This window comes from Erpetoichthys calabaricus, chromosome 7, assembly GCF_900747795.2.
Source record: "Erpetoichthys calabaricus chromosome 7, fErpCal1.3, whole genome shotgun sequence".
In the NCBI taxonomy this organism is placed as follows: domain Eukaryota; kingdom Metazoa; phylum Chordata; class Cladistia; order Polypteriformes; family Polypteridae; genus Erpetoichthys; species Erpetoichthys calabaricus.
The window spans coordinates 195,042,066-195,065,553 of NC_041400.2; the positions used below are offsets into that span (position 1 = coordinate 195,042,066).

Consider the following 23,488-nt stretch of genomic DNA (forward strand, 5'->3'; position numbering starts at 1 on the left):
TCGTGGTGGATGTCGCCATTTTGGATTGATGTTGTAATCTCAAGTCGCACAAACTCTGAGATGAGAGATCTGGTCAGAGACTGTGACTAGGAATTCTCACTTCATGAGTCGGAGGTTGAAAATTACAAGTTCTGTGATTTAGTCACGTGAATCCTTACTGTTTGCAGTGTAGTCGCCATTTTGGATTGATGTCAGAATCTCAAGTGTGACAAATTCAGATCAGAAAGACCAGGCCCGAGTTTGTGACAAGGAATTCCAACTTTGGGCCGTGTTTTCTTTATGCTTTCTGAGTCGGAGGTTGGAAATTGCAAATTAAAGTGTTAGTTGAAAACGCCATTAATTTCAAGTCAGCCCTCTCACTTGCAGTGCCGTGAAAAAGTATTCACCCCCTTCCTGAAGTCTTCTCTTTGTGTATTTTAGTCACAATTAATGGCTTAAGATCTTTAGAGAAAAAGTAATATTAGTAACTGAACCAGAGGAACCCTAGAACACCATTACCAAAATTCAGGTTTTGGAAAAGCCAAGTCAAAGTCCTGACTTGAACCCTGCAAAGAAGCTGTAACAAACAGTCAACCAGTGCGTCTGAATTAAAGCAGCTCTGTAAAGAAGAGTGGGAAAGGCAGATGGCTGCTATCAAATTACAGGAAGTGATCAGCTCGGATTAAAGGTGCTGCAACCTGGTACTGAAACTGGCGGGGGGGGGGGGGGGGGGGGGGCAATTACTTTTTCACACCCTTGTTCCTTGAACAAAGAAAGTAACAATTTAAAAATTGTATTGTGTGTTCACTCAGATTCCCTTTCCCTAATATTGCATTTTGTCTAAAGATATGAAGGCAAAATATGCAAAGACAGACGAGGGGGCAAATACTTTTTCACAGGTCAGTGAGCAGATTTCAGTCATTGATGGGTGACAACAGCATAAAGGAGACAACATTTCACTCTTTTACTTGTTTGTGGTCACTCCTTTGCACCCTGACCTTGGGTCCCATGACGCCTGGATCTCCTCGCTCTCCTTTGCCAGGTGGACCCGCTTCACCCCTTTCACCCTGGAAAAAAGAAGCACATCATCTTAGCAGGAACAGCAGGACAAAAGGGACAGTCCACACGCGTCACTGTCAGTTTTCTACACACCGGTTTCCGTATTAAAAAGAAGATAATGAGTGTCACAAATAGGTGATTGGGAGGCAGCTAGAGGGCCTGAATAATAGTAGTACCATGGCAGACCAGGGGGTGGCAAGCTGCATTGACTTTCTCTCTCAATCCTCTGCAGACCATCCACGGGAAATCCTGCTAGGTCCCGGCGCCATTGATGACATCACTTCTGGTACTGGCGCCATTGATAGCGTCACTCCCAGAACCGAGGCACGTGATGACGTCACTTCTGGACCTTGCACTATTGACGACGTCACTTCCGGTATCAACTCCACTGATGGTGTCACTTCCAGGACCGAGGCCATTGATGATGTCACTTCCGGTCCTGGAACCATTGATGACATCACTTCTGGGACCGAGGCCACTGATGACGTCTTTTCCGGTCCTGGCACTATTGATGACATCACTTTTGGTACCTGCGCCATTGACGACGTCACTTCTGGTGCACGCACTATTGATGACGTCACTTCTGGTACCTGCACCATTAATGATGTCACTTCCGGTCCCGGCACGATTGATGACGTCACTTCTGGTACCTGCACCATTGACGATGTCACTTCCGGTTCCGGGACGATTGATGACGTCACTTCTGGTACCTGCACCATTGATGATGTCACTTCTGGTCCCGGCACTATTGATGACAACACTTTTGGTACCTGCGCCATTGACGACGTCACTTCTGGTGCACGCACTATTGATGACGTCACTTCTGGTACCTGCACCATTGATGATGTTACTTCCGGTCCCGGCACTATTGATGACAACACTTTTGGTACCTGCGCCATTGACGACGTCACTTCTGGTGCACGCACTATTGATGATGTTACTTCCGGTCCCGGCACGATTGATGACGTCACTTCTGGTACCTGCACCATTGAATTGATGATGTCACTTCCGGTCCCGGGACGATTGATGACATCACTTTTGGTACCTGCACCATTGATGATGTCACTTCCGGTCCTGGCAGTATTGATGACTTCACTTCTGGTACCTGCACCACTGATGATGTCACTTCCGGTCCTGGCAGTATTGATGACGTCACTTCTGGTACCTGCACCATTGATGACGTTACTTTCGGTCCTGGCAGTATTGATGACGTCACTTCTGGTACCTGCACCATTGATGACGTTACTTTCGGTCCCGGGACGATTGATGACGTCACTTTTGGTACCTGCACCATTGATGATGTCACTTCCGGTCCTGGCAGTATTGATGACTTCACTTCTGGTACCTGCACCACTGATGATGTCACTTCCGGTCCTGGCAGTATTGATGACGTCACTTCTGGTACCTGCACCATTGATGACGTTACTTTCAGTCCCGGCAGTATTGATGATGTCACTTCTGGTACCGGCACCATTGATGATGTCACTTCCGGTCCCGGGACGATTGATGACGTCACTTTTGGTACCTGCACCATTGATGATGTCACTTCCGGTCCTGGCAGTATTGATGACTTCACTTCTGGTACCTGCACCACTGATGATGTCACTTCCGGTCCTGGCAGTATTGATGACGTCACTTCTGGTACCTGCACCATTGATGACGTCACTTCCGGTCCCGGCACGATTGATGACGTCACTTCTGGTACCTGCACCATTGATGATGTCACATCCGGTCCCGGCACTATTGATGACATCACTTCCGCCCCAACACCCATTGACATCACGTCCGATTCCGATGACGTCGCTTCCTGTCCTGGCCTTTAAAGCCACCACATTCTCACACTCAAATCAGTTCTGTTTTGGACTCAAACCTGTCAACACCATTTGCAGCCAGGGCATAATATAAAGTCTTTGGACTGTTAGTGTGACATGAGAAAGGACGGCTCACTGATGCCACCTTCAGTACCGTAGCCAGTCGGCCCCCACATATTTCCTGCTTCCTGTTGCCACATGTATCAGAAAGCAGTAAAGGCTGGAAACTTCTAGAAAAGCGTCGGGACGGCCTGCACTAGCCTTCGTGTTGTGGACCCTGCGTCTCTTTTCAGGTGCTCACCCCAGGGTGTTGATTTCTTGCGATGTGTCTGACTGCACCCTGCATAGGGCTGCTGCCCCCTATGGGTGGGCTACTTCAGACACTTATTGTAGTTTAGTGACCACTGGGTTATGGGCACTCACTCATCACTGGATAACCAGAAGGTGATTTGGCTGTTGAGTGATGAAGGAACTGACCAGCTCTGGGACTGGTGGCCACTAGGGGGCAGCAGAGTGCTACCAGCTCTTAGAGTAACTCGTACGGGGGGGGCGCAGGGCAGATTAGCTGGTTATGGGCTTAGTGACCACCCTGGGGGTGGGAGGGGTCAGTACCCTCCATTAAAATAAACATCTAGACTGGGGTGACCACCAGGCTGTTTGGCTGCTGTGTGATAAAGGAACTAACCAACTAAGGGGCTGGCGACCACAAGGGCTTCTAAATGATCAGACTAATCTTTGGGTCAATGGTCCACATAGCAGCTGTTGAGAGATTCTACCTGTCTCTATGTTTAGTGACCACTACGGGCGGCAGTTTACTAACAACTGGCTTTCTGAATTATCAGGGTGACCAGAAGTGTGACATTGTCTGAAGCAGGAGTGGCCGCTGGTTAAAGAAAGGACATGAGGACAGAGTCTCTCTTTGAAGATCACTGGATCTCCTCTGGGGACACATTTCTACTGGTTCCCAGTCTTCTGCTGTGCTTCAGTCCATCAGTTTGTTACTGTCTGCTACAGCACCTTTCACGGCCACCAACGCCACCCCAATGCACCATTTTGATTTCTTTTGATTTAGCTGCAGGTTTGGCTCACTGTCACCTAATGAAAGCCTTGAACCACTAGGTCAGGGGACAACCATGTTTTACGTGTGTGTGTGGCTTTCTGTAAAGTGTGAAGGAGTGACACGTCCACTCCTTGTCCGTCATGAGTGTGAAACAGAGTGTGGATTCTTGAGCACTTGAACTACAAGGCCTCTGGTGGCAGCACTTAGTAAAGTGATATGAAGAACTGGAGGGACGTTTGGGAGCCACCAGGAGGCAGAACAGCACATGGCAGGCAGACAATGCTGGTAACTTACATTTCTGCTTTGCCCCCTGTGGCAGATGGCTGGGGCCTTTGCACGGCCGGGACGCCTCTTCTGCATATGGGCTGTACAATACCTCCCCCGGGACGCTAGATGGCAGCCCCCCTGGATGGCAGTGGTGCCTCGGATACTCACAAGGTCCCATGGGAAATGGAGTTCTCTTCGGCCGTGTTGGGGTCTGGGGGTGCCACAAGGGGGTGCTGCAGTGGCTCCTGAGCCTGTGTGGGTGGTTCTTCTGCCACACCAAGAAGTGCAGCTGGAAACGAGCAATCAAACACCTCAATCACTTCTGGGTGGCTTATAAAGGGCCACTAATCCGGGAGCGAGAGTCGGGAGGGGAGGACAAAGCCTGAAGAGGACTGGCGGCAGAAGTGACCGAATGGGGTTAGTGGTGTTGTGTTGTAAATAAATGTGTGGAGTGTGGCAAAATTTGTCTCCTGCCTGTCTGTGTCTGGGTTAGGGTGGCGGTACGCCCCCTAGTGGTTCACACCCCATACCTCCCCAACCTATTGTCTATGAAAGCTTTAGATTCATCAAAAAGTTTTCAATGGATCTCGACATTGTCTCGATTATCGCTATCTCGATGGTGGCTGTGTGTCTGTCTGTATATACAGTGCATCCGGAAAGTATTCCCAGCGCTTCATCACTTTATCCACATTTTGTTATGTTACAGCCTTATTCCAAAATGGATTCAATTCATTTTTTTCCTCAGAATTCTACACACAACACCCCATAATGACAACATGAAAAAAGTTTACTTGAGGTTTTTGCAAATTTATTAAAAATAAAAAAACTGAGAAATCCCATGTCCATAAGTATTCACAGCCTTTGCCATGAAGCTCTAAATTGAGCTCAGGTCCATCCTGTTTCCCCTGATCATCCTTGAGATGTTTCTGCAGCTTCATTGGAGTCCACCTGTGGTCAATTCAGTTGACTGGACCTGATTTGGAAAGGCACACACCTGTCTATAGAAGGTCCCACAGTTGACAGTTCATGTCAGAGCACAAACCAAGCATGAAGTCAAAGGAATTGTCTGTAGACCTCCGAGACAGGATTGTCTCGAGGCACAAATCTGGGGAAGGTTACAGAAAAATGTCTGCTGCTTTGAAAGTCCCAATGAGCACAGTGGCCTCCATCATCCGCAAGTGGAAGAAGTTCGAAACCACCAGGACTCTTCCTAGAGCTGGCCGGCCATCTAAACTGAGCGAACGGGGGAGAAGGGCCTTAGTCAGGGAGGTGACCAAGAACCCAATGGTCACTCTGTCAGAGCTCCAGAGGTCCTCTGTGGAGAGAGGAGAACCTTCCAGAAGGACAACCATCTCTGCAGCAATCCACCAATCAGGCCTGTGTGGTAGAGTGGCCAGACGGAAGCCACTCCTTAGTAAAAGGCACATGGCAGCCCACCTGGAGTTTGGCAAAAGGCACCTGAAGGACTCTCAGACCATGAGAAAGAAAATTCTCTGGTCTGATGAGACAAAGATTGAACTCTTTGGTGTGAATGCCAGGCGTCACGTTTGGAGGAAACCAGGCACCGCTCATCACCAGGCCAATACCATCCCTACAGTGAAGCATGGTGGTGACAGCATCATGATGTGGGGAACTGGGAGACTAGTCAGGATAAAGGGAAAGATGACTGCAGCAATGTACAGAGACATCCTGGATGAAAACCTGCTCCAGAGCGCTCTTGACCTCAGACTGGGGCGACGGTTCATCTTTCAGCAGGACAACGACCCTAAGCACACAGCCAAGATATCAAAGGAGTGGCTTCAGGACAACTCTGTGAATGTCCTTGAGTGGCCCAGCCAGAGCCCAGACTTGAATCCGATTGAACATCTCTGGAGAGATCTTAAAATGGCTGTGCACCGACGCTTCCCATCCAACCTGATGGAGCTTGAGAGGTGCTGCAAAGAGGAATGGGCCAAACTGGCCAAGGATAGGTGTGCCAAGCTTGTGGCATCATATTCAACAAGACTTGAGGCTGGAATTGCTGCCAAAGGGGCATCGACAAAGTATTGAGCAAAGGCTGTGAATACTTATGGACATGGGATTTATCATTTTTTTTATTTTTAATAAATTTGCAAAAATCTCAAGTAAACTTTTTTCACGTTGTCATTATGGGGTGTTGTGTGCAGAATTCTGAAGAAAAAAATGAATTTAATCCATTTTGGAATAAGGCTGTAACATAACAAAAGGTGGAAAAGTGATGAAGCGCTGGGAATACTTTCCGGATGCACTGTATGTGTGTGTGTGTCATGGTGTCTTAGAACAGCGGTGGGCAAAGTCGCTCCTGGAGGGCCGCAGATTTTTATTCCAACTCAGTTGCTTAATTAGAAAACAGTCCTTGCCAATAATTTAATTCCATGGCTTATTGGTGCTTTAACTCGGCCATGCCAGCTCATACCCGTATCCTGGAATTTTTTTTCCCTTCCTAAGGATATCATCCAAATGATTTGAAGTCTAAAATGGAGGAGTAATTCCATCTATCCATTATCCAACCCGCTATATCCTAACTACAGGGTCACGGGGGTCTGCTGGAGCCAATCCCTGCCAGCACAGGGTGCAAGGCAGGAAACAAACCCCAGGGCAGGGCGGCAGCCCACCGCATTCAAAGAAAAATATTACAGGAAATTTAAACTTTGTCTAGAGGGTCAAATACTTTTTCAACCCACTGTATACATAGGTACCCGCTATGGCATTACATTGCTAAGCCTCGGGCCACATTTGGTTGGAATTGAAAAAACGGAAACAATAAATAAAAAGGCGGTATATTCCAGCAATGCAAATCCATTCTTTTCAGTTCATGTGTTAGCAGCAATCAGTTTGTGCCCAGGCTCGGGAATAATTCAACTAACAATGACACTAAAATCTGATGCCATTCTACAATCCCTACACCAGTTCCTGCTATGCCCGCTCACTGGCCCCCTCAATGCCCACCATCAGGATGGCTTTATAATTAACTTAAGACACTGTGGAGCCAATGCAGCTCAAGTCTGTGGGTCTTTCACCTGTAAGTAAAAGGGGGCATCCAGAAGATTAGCAATTTATATATGTATTTGTCCACTGTGGCACTGCCCTTGTGATGCCCCACACCACATTAGGTTTTTAACTCCATCCATCATCCAACCCGCTATATCCTGCCTACAGGGTCATTGGGGTCTGCTGGAGCCAATCCCAGCCTACACAGGGCGCAAGGCAGAAAAAAAACCCCGGGCAGGGTGCCAGCCCACCACAGGGAGCACACACACTCACCAAGCACACACACGGGACAATTTAGGATCACCAGTCCACCTAACCTGCATGTCTTTGGACTGTGGGAGTAAACCCACGTAGACACGGGGAGAACATGCAAACTCCACGCAGGGAGGACCTGGGAAGCGAACCCGAGTCTCCTAACTGCAAGGCAGCAGAGCTACCCACTGCGCCACCGTGCTGCCCGGAGGAGTAATTTTTTAATTTACCTTTAATTGTATTTAATTAAACCAAAAGTGCAAATGGAAACAAGCGAAATGGAAAGCCGCTGGTTGATTTTGTCATTTGCATCTTATTGCTAATACGGCGCCATTAAAAAATGAGAACAGAGCCGTTTAAGACTAAAATAAGTCATAAGGGTACAAACTCTTAACGAGCGAGACGACTGAAATGAAGCCGAAGTGTTACTTGAGCAGTAAACGCTTCTTTATTTAAGTAACTGGGTTGGAACAAAAACCTGCAGCCACTGCGGCCCTCCAGGAACGACTTTGCCCACCGCTGGTCGAGAGCTAAAACGGCTGGACGGTAAAACAGCAAACTCGAAACTTGAGCCTGTTATGAGGCGACGACATCCATTTGAGCCAAATCGTGCAAAAAGAGAGAAGGAGGCGCTCGAGAGGAACCCTCAAATACCGGAATTCTGCAATGATCTCTGAATTCTTCTCGTCAATTGTTATCGCAAGGACCGATTTTATAATCAGAAAGATCAGAGTGGTGAATAATTACTGACATGTTAGAGAAGAGTTGGGGTAACTCGGTTCCTCAGGCGCAAGGCACACTGACGCTCATGTCCAAATTATTATTTCTTTTTGTATGGTTCCCCCCCCCCCCCCCCAATATAAAGTCAGCCACCCGTCCCGAGGACTGAGGGGATAAAATGAAGAAAGCACCCTGGGTAGTGTGATGTCAGATGGTCGGTTTCAGCCTCCTCAGTGGCTTAGGCATTCTGGGTTACTAACCCACTGCTGCTCACATGAGGCCTTCTGTCAAACGTCCCATCATCTCTTCTGCTCTGTGAGACTTGGCCTTGGTGGTCCTGTCCTCTGGTCTTCATGCATTACACTCAGATTTCCTTCCTCATTTCCAGAAGGTTGTCCCCTGAAGCCCTGGTGATCATGTTTGATATGAAAGGCACCCCACACGAGTGATCACCGTGCCGGTTATCTACATGTGAGACGCCATCATTCCTGATTCACAGCATTAGCCAGCTCCCAGTGGTACATCGCTCTCCAGGTCACCTTCCCAAAGAGCGTGACACAAGCCCACCCTCTAAAACATGGCCTACCTTTGTTCCTGGTAATCCTGGAAGTCCAGGTTCTCCTTGAGGACCCAAGAAGCCTGGTTCACCCTGAAGATTTGAGGAAGATAGAAAGAGAATGATGGGTTAGTGCCACGATAGATTTGAGGAAACCACCAAAGAGTGAGAACTTCAGGAGTCAATGGTACTCTACGGGTTCACTGGATTCTTTCTTAATACACAATAAGAATAAGAAAAGGCAATGACTGTGTGTGTGAGTGTGTGTGTGTACATTATACACACATTTAAACACATACCGCAGACGTACCTGCAGATACCGCGCTCTACAATAACCGACACGTGACACACAGAAGAGCCAACAACTGTTAGCACGTTACAGATACAAGAGACCACACGCTACACGGACCGTTATAATACTGTAGTTTGTAATTGTGAACTGCCCAAAAAAATGAAAGGAACACTTTGAAAACCCATCAGATCTCAATGGGAAAAAAAATCAAACTGCTGGCTATCTCTACTGATCTGGACTGATATGGTGATGTGTGAGGAACGACAGGATGGAAATGAAAACGATGAACTGACAGAGGGACACCCCGAAAATCAAAGGGAACAAATGATGTGACAGGCAGGTGAGTCCATTTGGCCGAAATTTCATTATAGAAACTCCAAATGGTACTCAGTAGTTTGTATGGCCCTCCATGCCTGACAACGTCCTAATGAGAAGACAGATGGTGTCCTGGAGGATCTCCTTCCAGATCTGGACCAGCTCCTGGACAGGCTGAGGTGTCAGATGGACCCAAACATGATGTCCCACCCAGAGGTGTTCTATTGGATTGAGGTCAGGCGAGTTACCGTGGGGTGGTGGGGGGCCAGTCAATGGTATCAATTCCTTCATCCTCTCGCCACATTGTCGTGCACCAGGAGGAACCAGCATAAGATCAATGGGTCCAAGGATTTCACCCCGATACCTGATGACTGTCCTGCGGTGTCATTGTCTAGCCAGTAGAGGTCTGTTTACCCCTCCATGGATATGCCTCCAAACCCAGACTGACTATCACTGACCCACCACCAAACCGCTCATGCTGAACGATGTCACAGGCAGCAGAACGTTCTCCATGGCTTCTCCAGACCCTTTCACGTCTGTCACATGTGCTCAGGGTGAAACTGCTCTCATCTGTGAAAATGCCAGTGGTGGACCTGCCAATTCTGTTATTCTAAGGTAAATGCCACTCGCGCTCCATGGTGCCCACTAGAGGACATATTCAGGCCCTCAGGCCACCCTCATGAAGTCTGTTTCTGATTGTTTGCTCAGAGACATTCACACCAGTGGCCTGTCTGCCTGCTGGAGGTCATTTTGTAGGCTCTGCCAGTGCCCATCCTGTTCCTCCTTTGCCCAAAGGAGCAGATACCGGTGGGTCCTGCTGATGGGTTAAGGCCCTTCTATGAGGGGCCCTGTCCAGCTCTCCTAGAGGAACTTCCTGTATCCTGGAATCTCCTCTATGGCCTTGCTGGGAGACACAGCAAACCTTCTGGCAATGCCATGTATTGATGTGCCATCCTGGAGAAGATGAACTACCTGTGCCACCTCTGTATGGTCCGGGTATGGCCTCATGATACCAGTAGTGACACTGAGCGTAGCCAAATGACAAAACGAGTGACAAAACAGATGAAGAAGGAAAAATGTCAGTGGCCTCCCTCCACCCATTAACCCATTCATTCCTGTTTTGGAGGGTCGTCTCAGTGTTGCCCCTCTAGTGCCCCAAAGCAGCTGAAACTGATGAACAAGCCCCTCTGCTACTTCACTGACCAGATTAATGGCCCACAAGTCTCACTGACTTGATGCTCTACTCTCATTATAAAGCGGTCCTTTCATTTTTTTGATCAGTTTCTCGTCAAGTATCTGCATCTGTGGATCAACCTCTGGGCTCATCTAAAACAGGTAATACCACCCCAGGCCATGAGGGGGTGCTCACATTAACCATCTCATCTTTGATTCCCTCCACAGTGATGAGAAGACACCCAGTGAGGGCAACTGACTCCGCCCCTTCCGGTCTTCCGCCTTTAAAGCCCACCAACTGCTGGAGAGGGGCCGTCACTTTTGAGTTGACTGAGCCGAAGTACGGAGCTCTGAATAACTTAACAACCATTTGCCAGAAAGGAATGTTTGCAATTATCTGTTACAGAGGAGTGCACAGCCGCCCCTTTTCTCTTTCATTTGTGGGACTATAATTAAAGAGGGACGACCAAGCTGGCACCCTAATATTCCTTCTGGGCCCTGCAGTACCTTATTTTCACCACAATTATCTATAACTGCACAGACGTCAAGTAGCAATTCCACCCCGAGCCAAGGGTTGGCGCTGTTTATCCTGATGTTTCTCCTCCCATATCTCTAAAGGATCAGACGATCAGGAGCACCTGTGACGTCACTTCTGGGTCACAATCCACCAAGCCCACCTTGTCCTCCCTGACTTCTTCTTAAGGGGTTTCAGTGCCATCTTGAGTCAGTCTAGCTATTGACTCGCGTCTGAAAAGACGTTCTTTGCCGAGACTTACATTTTCTGTTTTTGTCATCAAATATACGGGGTGCCCTAACATTTTCTTGTCTCTCCGTGTTTTTCTTAGAATAAATACATTCATATATGTGTATACTGATACTCACACCTCCAAAGATCTCATTTTGCTGTTTACTTTGAAATTTTCAGGGCACATTTTTTTCCCATAATATATGGGGATCACCGGCTGGTGCCGCAACTTTATCTTCACTCTGTATATATACTGTATATATAATACATATTTCTCACAAAGAACACGATTGTCTTCTCCAGCGGCTCTGGTCAGAGTTAGTCAGGTGCCAAACAACATGCAGTAAGCACAAAGCAGCCATTGCACTTCTGTTAGTGGAATTTAGAAATAAACGAGCCGTCCACCGCGGCTTCACCCACATACAGGGTGGTCCAGATCTAACTATTCAACTTTTCATGCAATATAATGTAATGATTGTATAGTTAGATCTGGACCAACTTATAGAAGTGAAACAGGACAAACTTTAAAAGTCCATAAACACACAGGTATCGCTATCTAAGCAAGGTAAGGCAAGGTGTGCCCCAAAATGTGGCCAGAAGTAGACCGACTGGTACGGAGGCTGGTGTGTGAGTGGGGAGGGCCCTGCCAGTCTCCCTACTCCTGACGTCTGCCCGCAGTCTCTCTCTCAGATTAGCACAAATATCTCGCTGCTGCAAGCGAACTCTGATTCTTAGTGCCATAAGAGAAGCCACAAAATCAACCGGAACGTTCAAGAAAATTCTAGAAGAAAAAAAAGATCTGAATCCGTGAAGTAGTTCTCTCATTCGCTAACTAAGAGGGTCCCGCAGCCCGATGAGTCTCTCTCGGATTCACGCTAATAAATCGGTACCGCAAGCAAACGATGATACATAGTGCAATGAGAAAGTCGCAAAATCAACCGGAATCTTCAAGCAAATTCTAGAAGAAAAACCCGATCATAAACCCGTGAAGTAGTTCTCTCGTTCATTTGCTAAGCGGAGGTAAGATATGCGGCGAGGCTGGTGCCTGAGTGAGGAGGGTCTCGCCCCGCCACCCAGCAGCCCGCTGCGTGTCTCTCAGATTCGCTCAAATAAATCACGCGATGAGAAAGGTCGCAAAATGAACCGTAATGTTCAAGCAAATTCTAGAAAAAAAACCTGATCTAAATCTGTTACGTAGTCCTCTCGTGAAAAGCGGACAGACAGACAGACACGATGGATTTTTATATATAGAGAAAAGACTGGCTGTTGATGGACATGTCAGCCTTACCAGTGTTTCTAAAAGTCAACTTTCAAACAAGCATTTTCTTTCTTTCTTTCTTTCTTTCTTTCTTTCTTTCTTTCTTTCTTTCTTTCTTTCTTTCTTTCTTTCTTTCTTTCTTTCTTTCTTTCTTTCTTTCTTCCTTTCTCTCTCTCTCTCTCTCTCTCTCTCTCTCTCTCTCTCTCTCTTTCTCTTTCTTTCTTTCTTCTGCAACAGAATGAGTCTGCAAACATTTATTGGATTAGCAATGCTTTAAATTGAGCAACAACTGAGGCACAACAGTCACTGATTCATGAAAACCAACATGGACAAGTTTCATCGTCATGCCAGGCATACTTTGGAATCAAAAAGGATTAACACGACGCCTAACTGTATAAGAGCTGCAGATCCTCCCTAAGGCCCAACTGCTGTTCACAGGTCTGTATCAGCTGCAACAGAATGCCATTTTCACTTCTTCTTAGCTCCGCCCACACTGCTACTCATTAACAGTCGATTGTGAAGCCCCTCCCCTCTTTACGCTGCACTAACCGCCATATACTGTAGCACCTTACAGGATGCATTCATCTCAACTTAAAAGGGCAGGAAAAATGAGCTGCTGAAAAATAACAGGTGGCATCTGCCTTTCCTTTAACTCTTCCATAACTTAAATGTAGGAACCCCCAGGTAGACAAAAATAACACACGGCCCACCAATAGCATTCAAGTAAGGCCAGGCTGTGACACACACTGTCCTCCTAGTGGTGCGCGTCCTGAACTGAGAATGGTAAATGACTGCAATGCAAGGATCTACAGAAATTCTTTAACCTGAGATCTGCAGCGCCACCTTGTGCAGAGAGGGGGTGAGATGAGTGTGCGACTAACAGCGTGCCCTGTCACAGGCTGGCATCCCCATCATCTTCCAATGGCTCAGGTATCCTACCTATTTGATAGGTGGCACATTTCCAAACTACCTATTAAGTATGCAACACCCTTCATATCTACCTGGCTGTCTCTATTTGTTAATTATGGTGCCTTCTCAGGCTACTATATAGCGCTGTTTCTGTCTACTAATCTATCTGACTATCACACGGTACCTTTTCAAATCAATTATACAGTGCTTTGCTAACTGTTTATTATATAGCACATGATATACTGCCTTGTATCTATACATCTATCTATAGCATAGTACATCTATCTACCTATTATACTGTGCCTTAAATATCGATCATCTGTCTATCTATACTGCGGTGGGTTGGCACCCAGCCCAGAATTGGTTCCTGCCTTGTGCCCTGTGTTGGCTGGGATTGGCTCCAGCAGACCCCCGTGACCCTGTGTTTGGATTCAGCGGGTTGGAAAATGGATGGATGGATGGATGTCTATCTATAGTATGTAACTATTATATAATGCTTTATATCGATATATGTATTACATAGTGCCTTTTATTCTATATATGTGTATATCTCTATAGTGTATTTCAATCTGTCTACCCATCTATCTATAAAACAGTAATTGTATCTATTTATGATATAATGCTTTCTATCTATCCATTCACATTATCTATGAAACAGTGCCTATTACATATCTATATAGTGCTTTTAATCTATATAAATATTATATAGTGCCTTATACCTACATATCTTTTACATAGTGCATTTCATTCCATGTATACTGATATCTATATAGTGCATTATCTCTCTGTGCTATATAACTATTAAATAGTACCTCATATCTATATAAATATTATATAGTGCCTTACTAAAAATGATGTAATGCCTTTATGAATCTACAGTATATTTATAAATGTTATATAGTGCCTTTACTATCTCTGATATAATTCCTTTATGTATCTACAGTATATAACTACTATATTCTGTTATTGCTGTTATATAGTGCCTTTCACTCTGTCTATATACCTAAGCCCTACGGGAGTCCAAGGCACTGCTGCAACCCAGGGAGGCTGCCATCTATCGTCTAGGGGGAGATACTGGGTTTCCCATGCTTGCTCCCCTGGAATATATGTTGCAGGGGCGTCCCTGCCAGGCATGGGCCCTGGCCACCCGTCACTATATATATATATATATATATCCATCCATCCATTGTCCAACCCGCTGAATCCGAACACAGGGTCACGGGGGTCTGCTGGAGCCAATCCCAGCCAACACAGGGCGCAAGGCAGGAACCAATCTCAGGCAGGGCGCCAACCCACCACAGGAGACACACACACACACACAACAGGGACAATTTAGGATCGCCAATCCACCTAACCTGCATGTCTTTGGACTGTGGAGAAACCGCAGCGCCCGGAGGAAACCCACGCAGACAAGGAAGTGAACCCGGGTCTCCTTACTGCGAGGTAGCAGCGCTACCACTGCGCCACCCCTATCTACCTATCCATCCATTTATTCATTTATTATATAGTGCCTTTTGCATCTGTCTATATACCCAAATTACTATATCAATCTATTAATCTATATTAATATTATATAGTGTGTTACTATCTATGAAGTAAAGTCTTTATCTATTTATATAATGTACGCAACTATTATATAGTTCCTTTTAATTTTATACGTATTATATGGTGCTTTAACTCTCTGTAATATAATTCCTATATCTATGCATGTGCAATATATAACTACTATATTCTGTGTTTGCTGTCTATTATGCAGTCCCTTTCACTCACTCTATCTATCTATCTATAATATGGTGCCTTTACTATCTGTGATATAATTCCTTTGTCTATGTATCTACAGTATATAACTACTATATTCTGTTGTCTTTGCTGTCTATCTATTATATAGCGCCTTTCACTCTATCTATGGTGCCTTTTCTATCCACCTTTCTGTCACTTGATTATAAGGTGCTTTTCTTTCGACCAATTTGTTAGAAGGCACATACTCTTATATAGCGCCCTTCCTCTTTGTCTATCTATCTATGCTGGTTACTGTCCGCTGTCAGGTGCTTTTGCCCCCCTGCATGTCTGTCTCACTGCAGACCAGTTGTTTCTCAGGCACAGTGTGTGTGTGTCTGTCCACTAGATGGCAGTCATGTCCTGCCTAATTCGTTATCTCTGTGCCCCCTCGGCTCGCTCAGCTCACTTTCGACTGCTTCGTATGACTTGGGGTCGCATTCTCACAGGCCACAGCACATCTTTAAAGAAGCTTTGGTGCTTTGCACACACAGAGAGACGTTTTATTTTAGTGACTGACCTCCCCCCCAGCACCAAAAGTCCACGTTGACTATGGCTATCTGAACTGTCCAGTCATAGTGTGGTTTACCAGTATGCTGTGTATTTCAAATACAGAAACTTGATGAAATTGCACACACAATGAAGGTAGAATTCAGGAAATCAAAGCCCTGGGGCTCCTCGCACATCTCAGGGGTTCCTGTCACACCAACACAAGGAGAACAAACAAGCAGTCGGATATTTACCTTTATCCCCGGCAGTCCAGGCAGCCCAGGAAGCCCTGGTTCCCCCTACACAGGAAAGGCATAAAAGATTATAGCGCATCATTCGGAGGAGTCGGCCCACAGTGGTGGAGAGGTGCCACCTCCCGTAGAGCATCCCAAAAAAATCCTCTGTCACATCACTGACTCGCACTGTCACACCTCCCTGGAAGGTGACTGAGTGAATCTGAAATAGTTCATCAACTCTGCTTTCTTTTTTTTTTTGGTTATGTTAATGTTTATAGCGCCTTTTCTCAGAGTGCTCAACACTCTCATCACAACACAGGGTGCCCTCCTTGCCCCACCATAATGTAAGATTCCCACACTGTACTCTCAATTAGTATCCCCGGTTTACAGAGATGTGCACATGACTGGGAATGTGCTGCTGCAGATCCAGAAATGGGCACAAAAGCTAAAAAAGAGAAGAAGGGGAGCCAGCAGCCTTTATTTTAAAAGTTTGCATGTATGGAGCTCACAAACAGTCCACACGGGGGCGCTAGAGTGCTGAGTGAATGATGACCAAAAAGGCAGAGGCCAAGTTTTCCACATAGAGGGCGCTGTAGTGCAGGACAGTCAAAGAGGGGACTCCCATAGGGCAATATAATAATGAATAAAATATAGAAAATAAGTAAAATATATATATTAATAATGAATAAAATACAGAAAATAAATGTAGTAATGAATAAAACGTCACTAGAGGGCACCATACATAAAAATGAAGGTTTTAAAGTTTCTGGTTCAACTGTGCTGATCAAAGTACTCCATAAAAGCCCCTGGCACACTTCTTTCATTTTATATAATAAAACCTTTTTATAAATTGTCATAAAGTGTCATGCACTGGACTGTGAACCACAAGGCTGCCAGTTCAACCCTCACTGAGCCTTCAACTGCACAGGACAACAGTAAACCTGATTACAACTTAAAAGAATGAAGTTTGGCGTATGTGAAGGCACTATATAAATCAAATTATCACTCCTCAATTGAGTCAGCCTCGGCTAAGGACTGCTCTTCTTTCAAGTCTGACCACACACCCCAACAAGCACAGCACATCGACTTCAACCTGCACAGTTTATCTTGTAAACGGATGTGCCTGATGCCAGGGAACTTTCTGCCAAGCCCTTCTTTGTAGCCGCTATCTGGACAGCTGGGTCAGCACGTCCTCAGTAACGTCTTCTTACGCTTTTGATGATGATCAGTAACACTCACCATTTCTGAAGCTCACTTTTTAATTGCCCTGCTCGGTGTGTCACTAAGTATGAGGAGACAAGCAGAGGGTAAGGCTGCCACATGGCCACTGATGTTGCCATGCTCACCCAGTTCATTCTGAATGCCCAGGACAGACTTCTTAATTCTCAATTAAGACTTGGCTTTCCACTTCAAATCAAATGGACTTGAAAAGGTCACAGAAAGATCGAGAGGAATGCCAAAGAGTTCTAGGAGCAGGAAGTGTCCATTAGATAAGAGTCTTTATATCAGGAACACCACCTGAAGGGAGTTTGTTTTTAACATGGCTGTTTTAATAATGGAGCTCAAATGATTTACTAAGGGACCCTCGGAGACAGGAATCAAACTTGTATCCTTGTGGTATACAGCCCACCTCCTGAGCCACTAGGCCACCTTGGAGCTAAAGGCAGAGCAGCAGGCTGTGAAGAAAGAGACGACCATTTAGGAGGCACAGCCACTGAAAGGAGAAGCAGCCATTGAGCCCAGCAGAGCCGCTTGACTTCAGATCAGCAAGTTGTAAAAATCTGAGGAATCCTGGGGGGAGACACGTACTGCCCCAGGCCAACAGCAGGGGGCCCTCTTGGTTCACGAATGTTAGGACAAGAATGGAAATGTAGAAACTGTGACAGCCTAGTGAGGACCTGGAAAAGGACGGCCATTCACAGCCTCAGAGCACACCGGCTGAGAGATGAGCTACGGAATATACAACAGAAACAGGGGAAAGGAGCTATATAATAGATAGATAGATAGATAGATAGATAGATAGATAGATAGATAGATAGATAGATAGATGTGAAAGGCACTATATAATAGATAGATAGATAGATAGATAGATAGATAGATAGATAGATAGATAGATAGATAGATAGATAAATAGATAGATAGATAGATAGATAGATAGATAGATAGAGGTAGATGTGAAAGGCACTATATAATAGATAGATAGATAGATAGATAGATAGATAGATAGATAGATAGATAGATAGATAGATAGATAGATGTGAAAGGCACTATATAATAGATAGATAGATAGATAGATAGATAGATAGATAGATAGATAGATAGATGTGAAAGGCACTATATAATAGATAGATAGATAGATGTGAAAGGCACTATATAATAGATAGATAGATAGATAGATAGATAGATAGATAGATAGATAGATAGATAGATAGATAGATAGATAGATGTGAAAGGCACTATATAATAGATAGATAGATAGATAAGCACTATATTATAGATAGATAGATAGATAGATAGATAGATAGATAGATAGATAAGCACTATATTATAGATAGATAGATAGATAGATAGATAGATAGATAGATAGATAGATAGATAGATAGATAGATAGATAGATAGATAGATGTGAAAGGCACTATATAATAGATAGATAGATAGATAGATGTGAAAGGCACTATATAACAGATAGATAGATAGATAGATAGATAGATAGATAGATAGATAGATAGATAGATAGATAGATGTGAAAGGCACTATATAATAGATAGATAGATAGATAGATAGATAGATAGATAGATAGATAGATAGATAAGCACTATATGATAGATAGATAGATAGATAGATAGATAGATAGATAGATAGATAGATAGATAGATAGATAGATAAGCACTATATTATAGATAGATAGATAAGCACTATATTATAGATAGATAGATAGATAGATAGATAGATAGATAGATAGATAGATAGATAGATAGATAGATAGATAGATAAGCACTATATTATAGATAGATAGATGTGAAAGGCACTATATGATAGATAGATAGATAGATAGATAGATAGATAGATAGATAGATAGATAGATAGATGTGAAAGGCACTATATGATAGATAGATAGATAGATAGATAGATAGATAGATAGATAGATAGATAGATAGATAGATAGATAGATAGATAGATAGATAGGCACTATATGATATGGTGTAAGTCCAGGGCAGGCACCTAAACCACTGTAATGTCATCAGGGTTACTTTACAGTTGTCATTAAAAGTGCCATTTGAAATCAAATCTGATAAAAACCCATTTTTCAAAATGCAGCAGCCCAAGCCAGTCGGCCCCCTAACCTGTCACACAGTTTTTAGGGCCATTCTGTAAAGCTCCCTGTGGTGGTGTTCACCGTGAAAGCTGCTATATAAAATTGAAGAGAGATTAACTAACTGAATTGAGCCGCTGACCATCAGGTGCCTAACATGTCATCCCATTTCCAGGACGTCCCTGTGGTGAGGCCCTTCTCTGAAAGGCACTATATAACATCACGATCAGCTGAATGCAGTCAGCTATGGTGCAATATAAAATTAAGCCTGATGTAAACTTGCTGAAAAGTAAATGACTGGCACAAACAGTCATTCAAATATGCCAACCCAAGACTCTGAACAAAATGGCAGGTTTTTTGATGGCAGCGAGTGCCTCCCTGGCTGGTCAGGTCAGGGCCTCTGCTTCCAGAACATTCCTTCATCTTCTGGGCAGAGTCATAAGCACACCATTTTTTTTGTTTTGTTTTTAATGGTTTGATTCCAAAAGTTTGCCCGTTTGGTGCCCTCCAGGTCATGCCAACACCTGAAATTCCTGGGTGAGGCCCCTGCAGAGTCAGTAAGCAGCACAGCCCCTGTGGTTAGCAAGCAGACAAGCAGATCATCTCAAGCAGATCATCTCAAGAAGAGCAAACCACCGCTAACCCATCATGCCCAACCTTCAGTCTCACTTGATATAGCACCTTTCATAGCTCTTGACACAAGTAGTGGTAGTCATGATGATGGAGTTGGGGGGGCTACAGCCACCTTTCAGCCCACCCCTCAAAAGTCCGCCCTCGTGACTTTTCTAACAGATTGTTGGGAGTGGCTTGTTATGAAAGGTGCTATATAGAAATAAGCTTGACAGATGCAGAGCTTTCCAGAGATGACAATGGGGACTTGATTGTCTTTTTTTAACCCTTTCTTTGCCTATTTCAATATCTCAATATCCCAAAAACACCCGCTGCCCCTCCCACCCCTGGCGCCCAGTCCTTCCAGCACGGGTTCTGCCCCTTTACCTTTTGTCCAGCTCTGCCAGGTTCTCCGGGTTCACCCTAAGCAAATGAACAACAAAAACAGCATCAGTCAGAATTGGGACATATGGCCGAGCAGAGTGACATTAAGAGGAGGCCAAAAGAAACCCACCTTTATCCCGGCGGCAGATGACCCTGCATCCCCCTAAGGAAACAGAACAACAATAAATAAGAGATGTGGAAAGGCTGGGATGGTCATCAGCTCTGAACAAGAACTTTAAACTTGTATAGCTCCTTTCCTTACTCGCACAGTTCTAGGACAAGTTAGGTTCATCCACTCAAGTAGTTTGAGAAGAATAAATGAGTTGGGGATTCAGGGGGCCCCTAATAAGCCTTGTTCTCTAGGTCAGTATCCACTCTTTTTGCAGATATCCATTCCAACTGAGCCCCCCAACCTCCCAGGCCATTTTACTACTTGTAGGGTGGACACAATCTTAGGACAGTTTGTGGGGGCGTTATGTGGTTTGGGGGTGAGCCCCCCATGGCTTCTGTCCTTCACTCCAGCTCTTTCTGTGATGATGTAGTAGGAAAAGCCCTGAATGGAGCACTGGTGGGAATTCAAAATTCTGAACAAGAGCCACCCGAACTCCTACAGAACATGCAAACCAAAATGTCACGGTGGCCATGCAACTTGCCTGGTAGAAGACCACTAAGATTGTTCTTGGTGGTTCGGGGGTACTACCAACATTAAGAACAGACTGCTTGATCTTAATCAGTCAGGCTTCAAGAGGGTCCATTCCACAAAGATGACCCTATTTACTCTTGCCGATACAAGCTACCAACATGCCATCCTCTCTTTCACCCTTAACATGGTCTACCATGATCCAGATCATCCTTGCCACCCTTTCTGACCTGGGCATCACTGGGCCCACCTTCATGTGGTTTGAGCCCCACCTCATGAGCAAATCATACTACGTGTCCTGCTGAGGAGAAATGTCAAGGGTGCCCCAAGGATTGGTTCACAGTCCTCTCCTCATCTCTCTGAACATCACCTCACCAAGCCCCACCATCCAGCCCCATGGTTTCTCTTGTCAGTGCTATGCTGATGATATGCAGCTTCTGAGCTCCAGAGGACACCACGGGATCAGCAAGAATCCCTGCAAGCCTCGTTGGTATTGCGAGCTGGAAGTAGGGACACCATCTCCAGCTCAGCCTGGCAGACATGGACCTCCTTGTTATCCCATCTCATCCATCTCTCTCAACACCCCATCTCTGTTTAGCTCAGCTACTTACGGGTGACACTTGGCAAGTCAGTAGGCAACTTTGAGGTGGTGATGGACGACCAGACAACTTTCAATGTCGCAGCAGTCTGTTGGTCTTACAGATTTACTCAAGATCAGTATGTTGCACAACTCGTGGTCCAGCCTTTGATCTTATCACATCAGGACTACCGCAACTCTCTGCCTGCAGGACCACAGCCATGTTTCACCAAGCCACTGTAGACGATTCCGAATGCAGCGGCATGTTTGGTGTTCAACCAGCTGTAGCGGGCACCTGTCACTCCTCTCTTCAGGTCACAGCAGTGGCTCGCTGTAGCAGCAGGTATTGAAGTTCAAATCCTTGATGCTGTCTACTGAGTCGTCAATGGGTCAGCACCTACTATATACATATGGAGAAAGTGGTGAGGTCCTATGGTCCTTCTCGACCACTCAGGTCTGCTGATGCCACCCTCTGTCTGCCATTAAATCTCAATCCAGAATATTTTCACGTGTAGCCCCTGCCTATTGGAACAAGAAGCTCACCTCCACGTCCCGGTGTGTTTAACTCTAGTTTGGTGAAGTTCTGACAAGGTTCTTGTAACTAAGGCAGTGTGACTCTCTTGTGATGATCAAATTTGTACCCTCATGCTTGCTCCCAAAACGTCACCCACAGTGATTGATGTTTATTCAATTATTTTATCTTCTTTTGTAAGTCGCTTTGGCTCCCGGTGAAGTTTAGGGCAGATTTCGAAATCCTCCTTTTAACATATGAAGCCTTAAATGGCCGAGGTCCAGCTTACTTGTCTGAACTTATCATGACTTACAAACCTGAGGGCACATTAAGATCTCAAGATGGCGGTCTGCTTAGGATTCCAAGGGTAAATAAAATAACAATGGGAGGTCGAGCTTTTAGTCATAGGACCCCCTAAACTGCGGACTGGTCTGCCTGCTACTATAAGAGATGACCCTTCGGTGTCAACTTTCAAATCTCAAGACTTCAGTTTAGCACACCCTGACTAGAGCTGCTGATTAACTGTACAGACTGCATCTCTGTTGTTAGTCATTAGCACTAAAACATAAGGAATATTGTCTGAGAGGTGGAGTTCAGTCAGCAGGAGGACGGACTTGGATGCTGCCTTCCACTGAGCAAAGTACTGTGGGTAGCAGGAAGAAACAGAAAGCATGGTTGTCTTCACTGTCTGTTTAAGTATTTGCACTTCACAAAGTTAGAGAGTTCCTTAGAAATAGTGTGTGTCAAGCGAAGCAACGCAAGTTCTGTTCATTTGTTTATTTGAAGACTCGCGACTTCAGTTTAGCACACCATGACTAGAGCTTCTGTTTGTATTAGAATAGTTACGCTTGTAATTTCATTAACACTAAATTAATCATTTCTCAACTTCAGTATTGCAACTTTAAGATTAATATTTGTGTAAGATTTGCAATGTGATTTTCCTTTAACGATAATTTGAGAACTAAGAATAGATCTACTTTATTTTTATTGTAGACCACACACCTACACTGTCATATATCTGCAAATGAAAGGTTTGGCTTTGAAATCTACCTTCCAAGTGTTTTAATGGACACTCTCCTGCGAATGCCAACTATTCCTGCACAAGCAAAAGAAGTCCTTTAGTTGTTTCACTATTTCAAATATCCATTCATTATCCAACCCGCTATATCCTAACTACAGGGTCACAAGGGTCTGCTGGAGCCAATCCCAGCCAACACAGGGTGCAAGGCAGGAAACAAACCCCGGGCAGGGCGCCAGCCCACCACAGGGCACACACACACACACACACACACAACGGACAATTTAGAATCGCCAATGCACCTAACCTGTATGTCTTTGGACTGTGGGATGAAACCCACACAGACACGGGGAGAACATGCAAACTCCACGCAGGAAGGATAGCGTATTATCCATCCATCCATCCATTATCCTACCCGCTGTATCCCAACTACAGGGTCATGGGGGTCTGCTGGAGCCAAACCCAGACAGTATTGGGTGCAAGGCAGGAAACAAACCCCGGGCAGGGCACCAGCCCACCACAGGGTGCAC

General features: G+C 45.2%; 1 protein-coding gene across 10 annotated transcripts in view; it reads right to left on the bottom strand.

Annotated features, from left to right (window-relative positions):
• LOC114655001 (collagen alpha-1(XXV) chain) overlaps positions 1 to 23,488 on the bottom strand; it is a 149,216-nt gene that overhangs the window by 103,028 nt on the left and 22,700 nt on the right. For 9 of the 10 annotated variants that reach the window (XM_051929920.1, XM_051929928.1, XM_051929922.1 and 6 more), the window contains exons 4-8: positions 20,343 to 20,375; positions 20,216 to 20,251; positions 15,925 to 15,969; positions 8,744 to 8,806; positions 978 to 1,046 (exon numbers count right to left, since the gene is read on the bottom strand). In XM_051929920.1, the coding sequence (XP_051785880.1) occupies positions 978 to 1,046; positions 8,744 to 8,806; positions 15,925 to 15,969; positions 20,216 to 20,251; positions 20,343 to 20,375 (246 nt within the window). The remainder of the gene's footprint in view (positions 1 to 977; positions 1,047 to 8,743; positions 8,807 to 15,924; positions 15,970 to 20,215; positions 20,252 to 20,342; positions 20,376 to 23,488) is intronic. The other variant, XM_051929924.1, reaches the window with a different exon arrangement.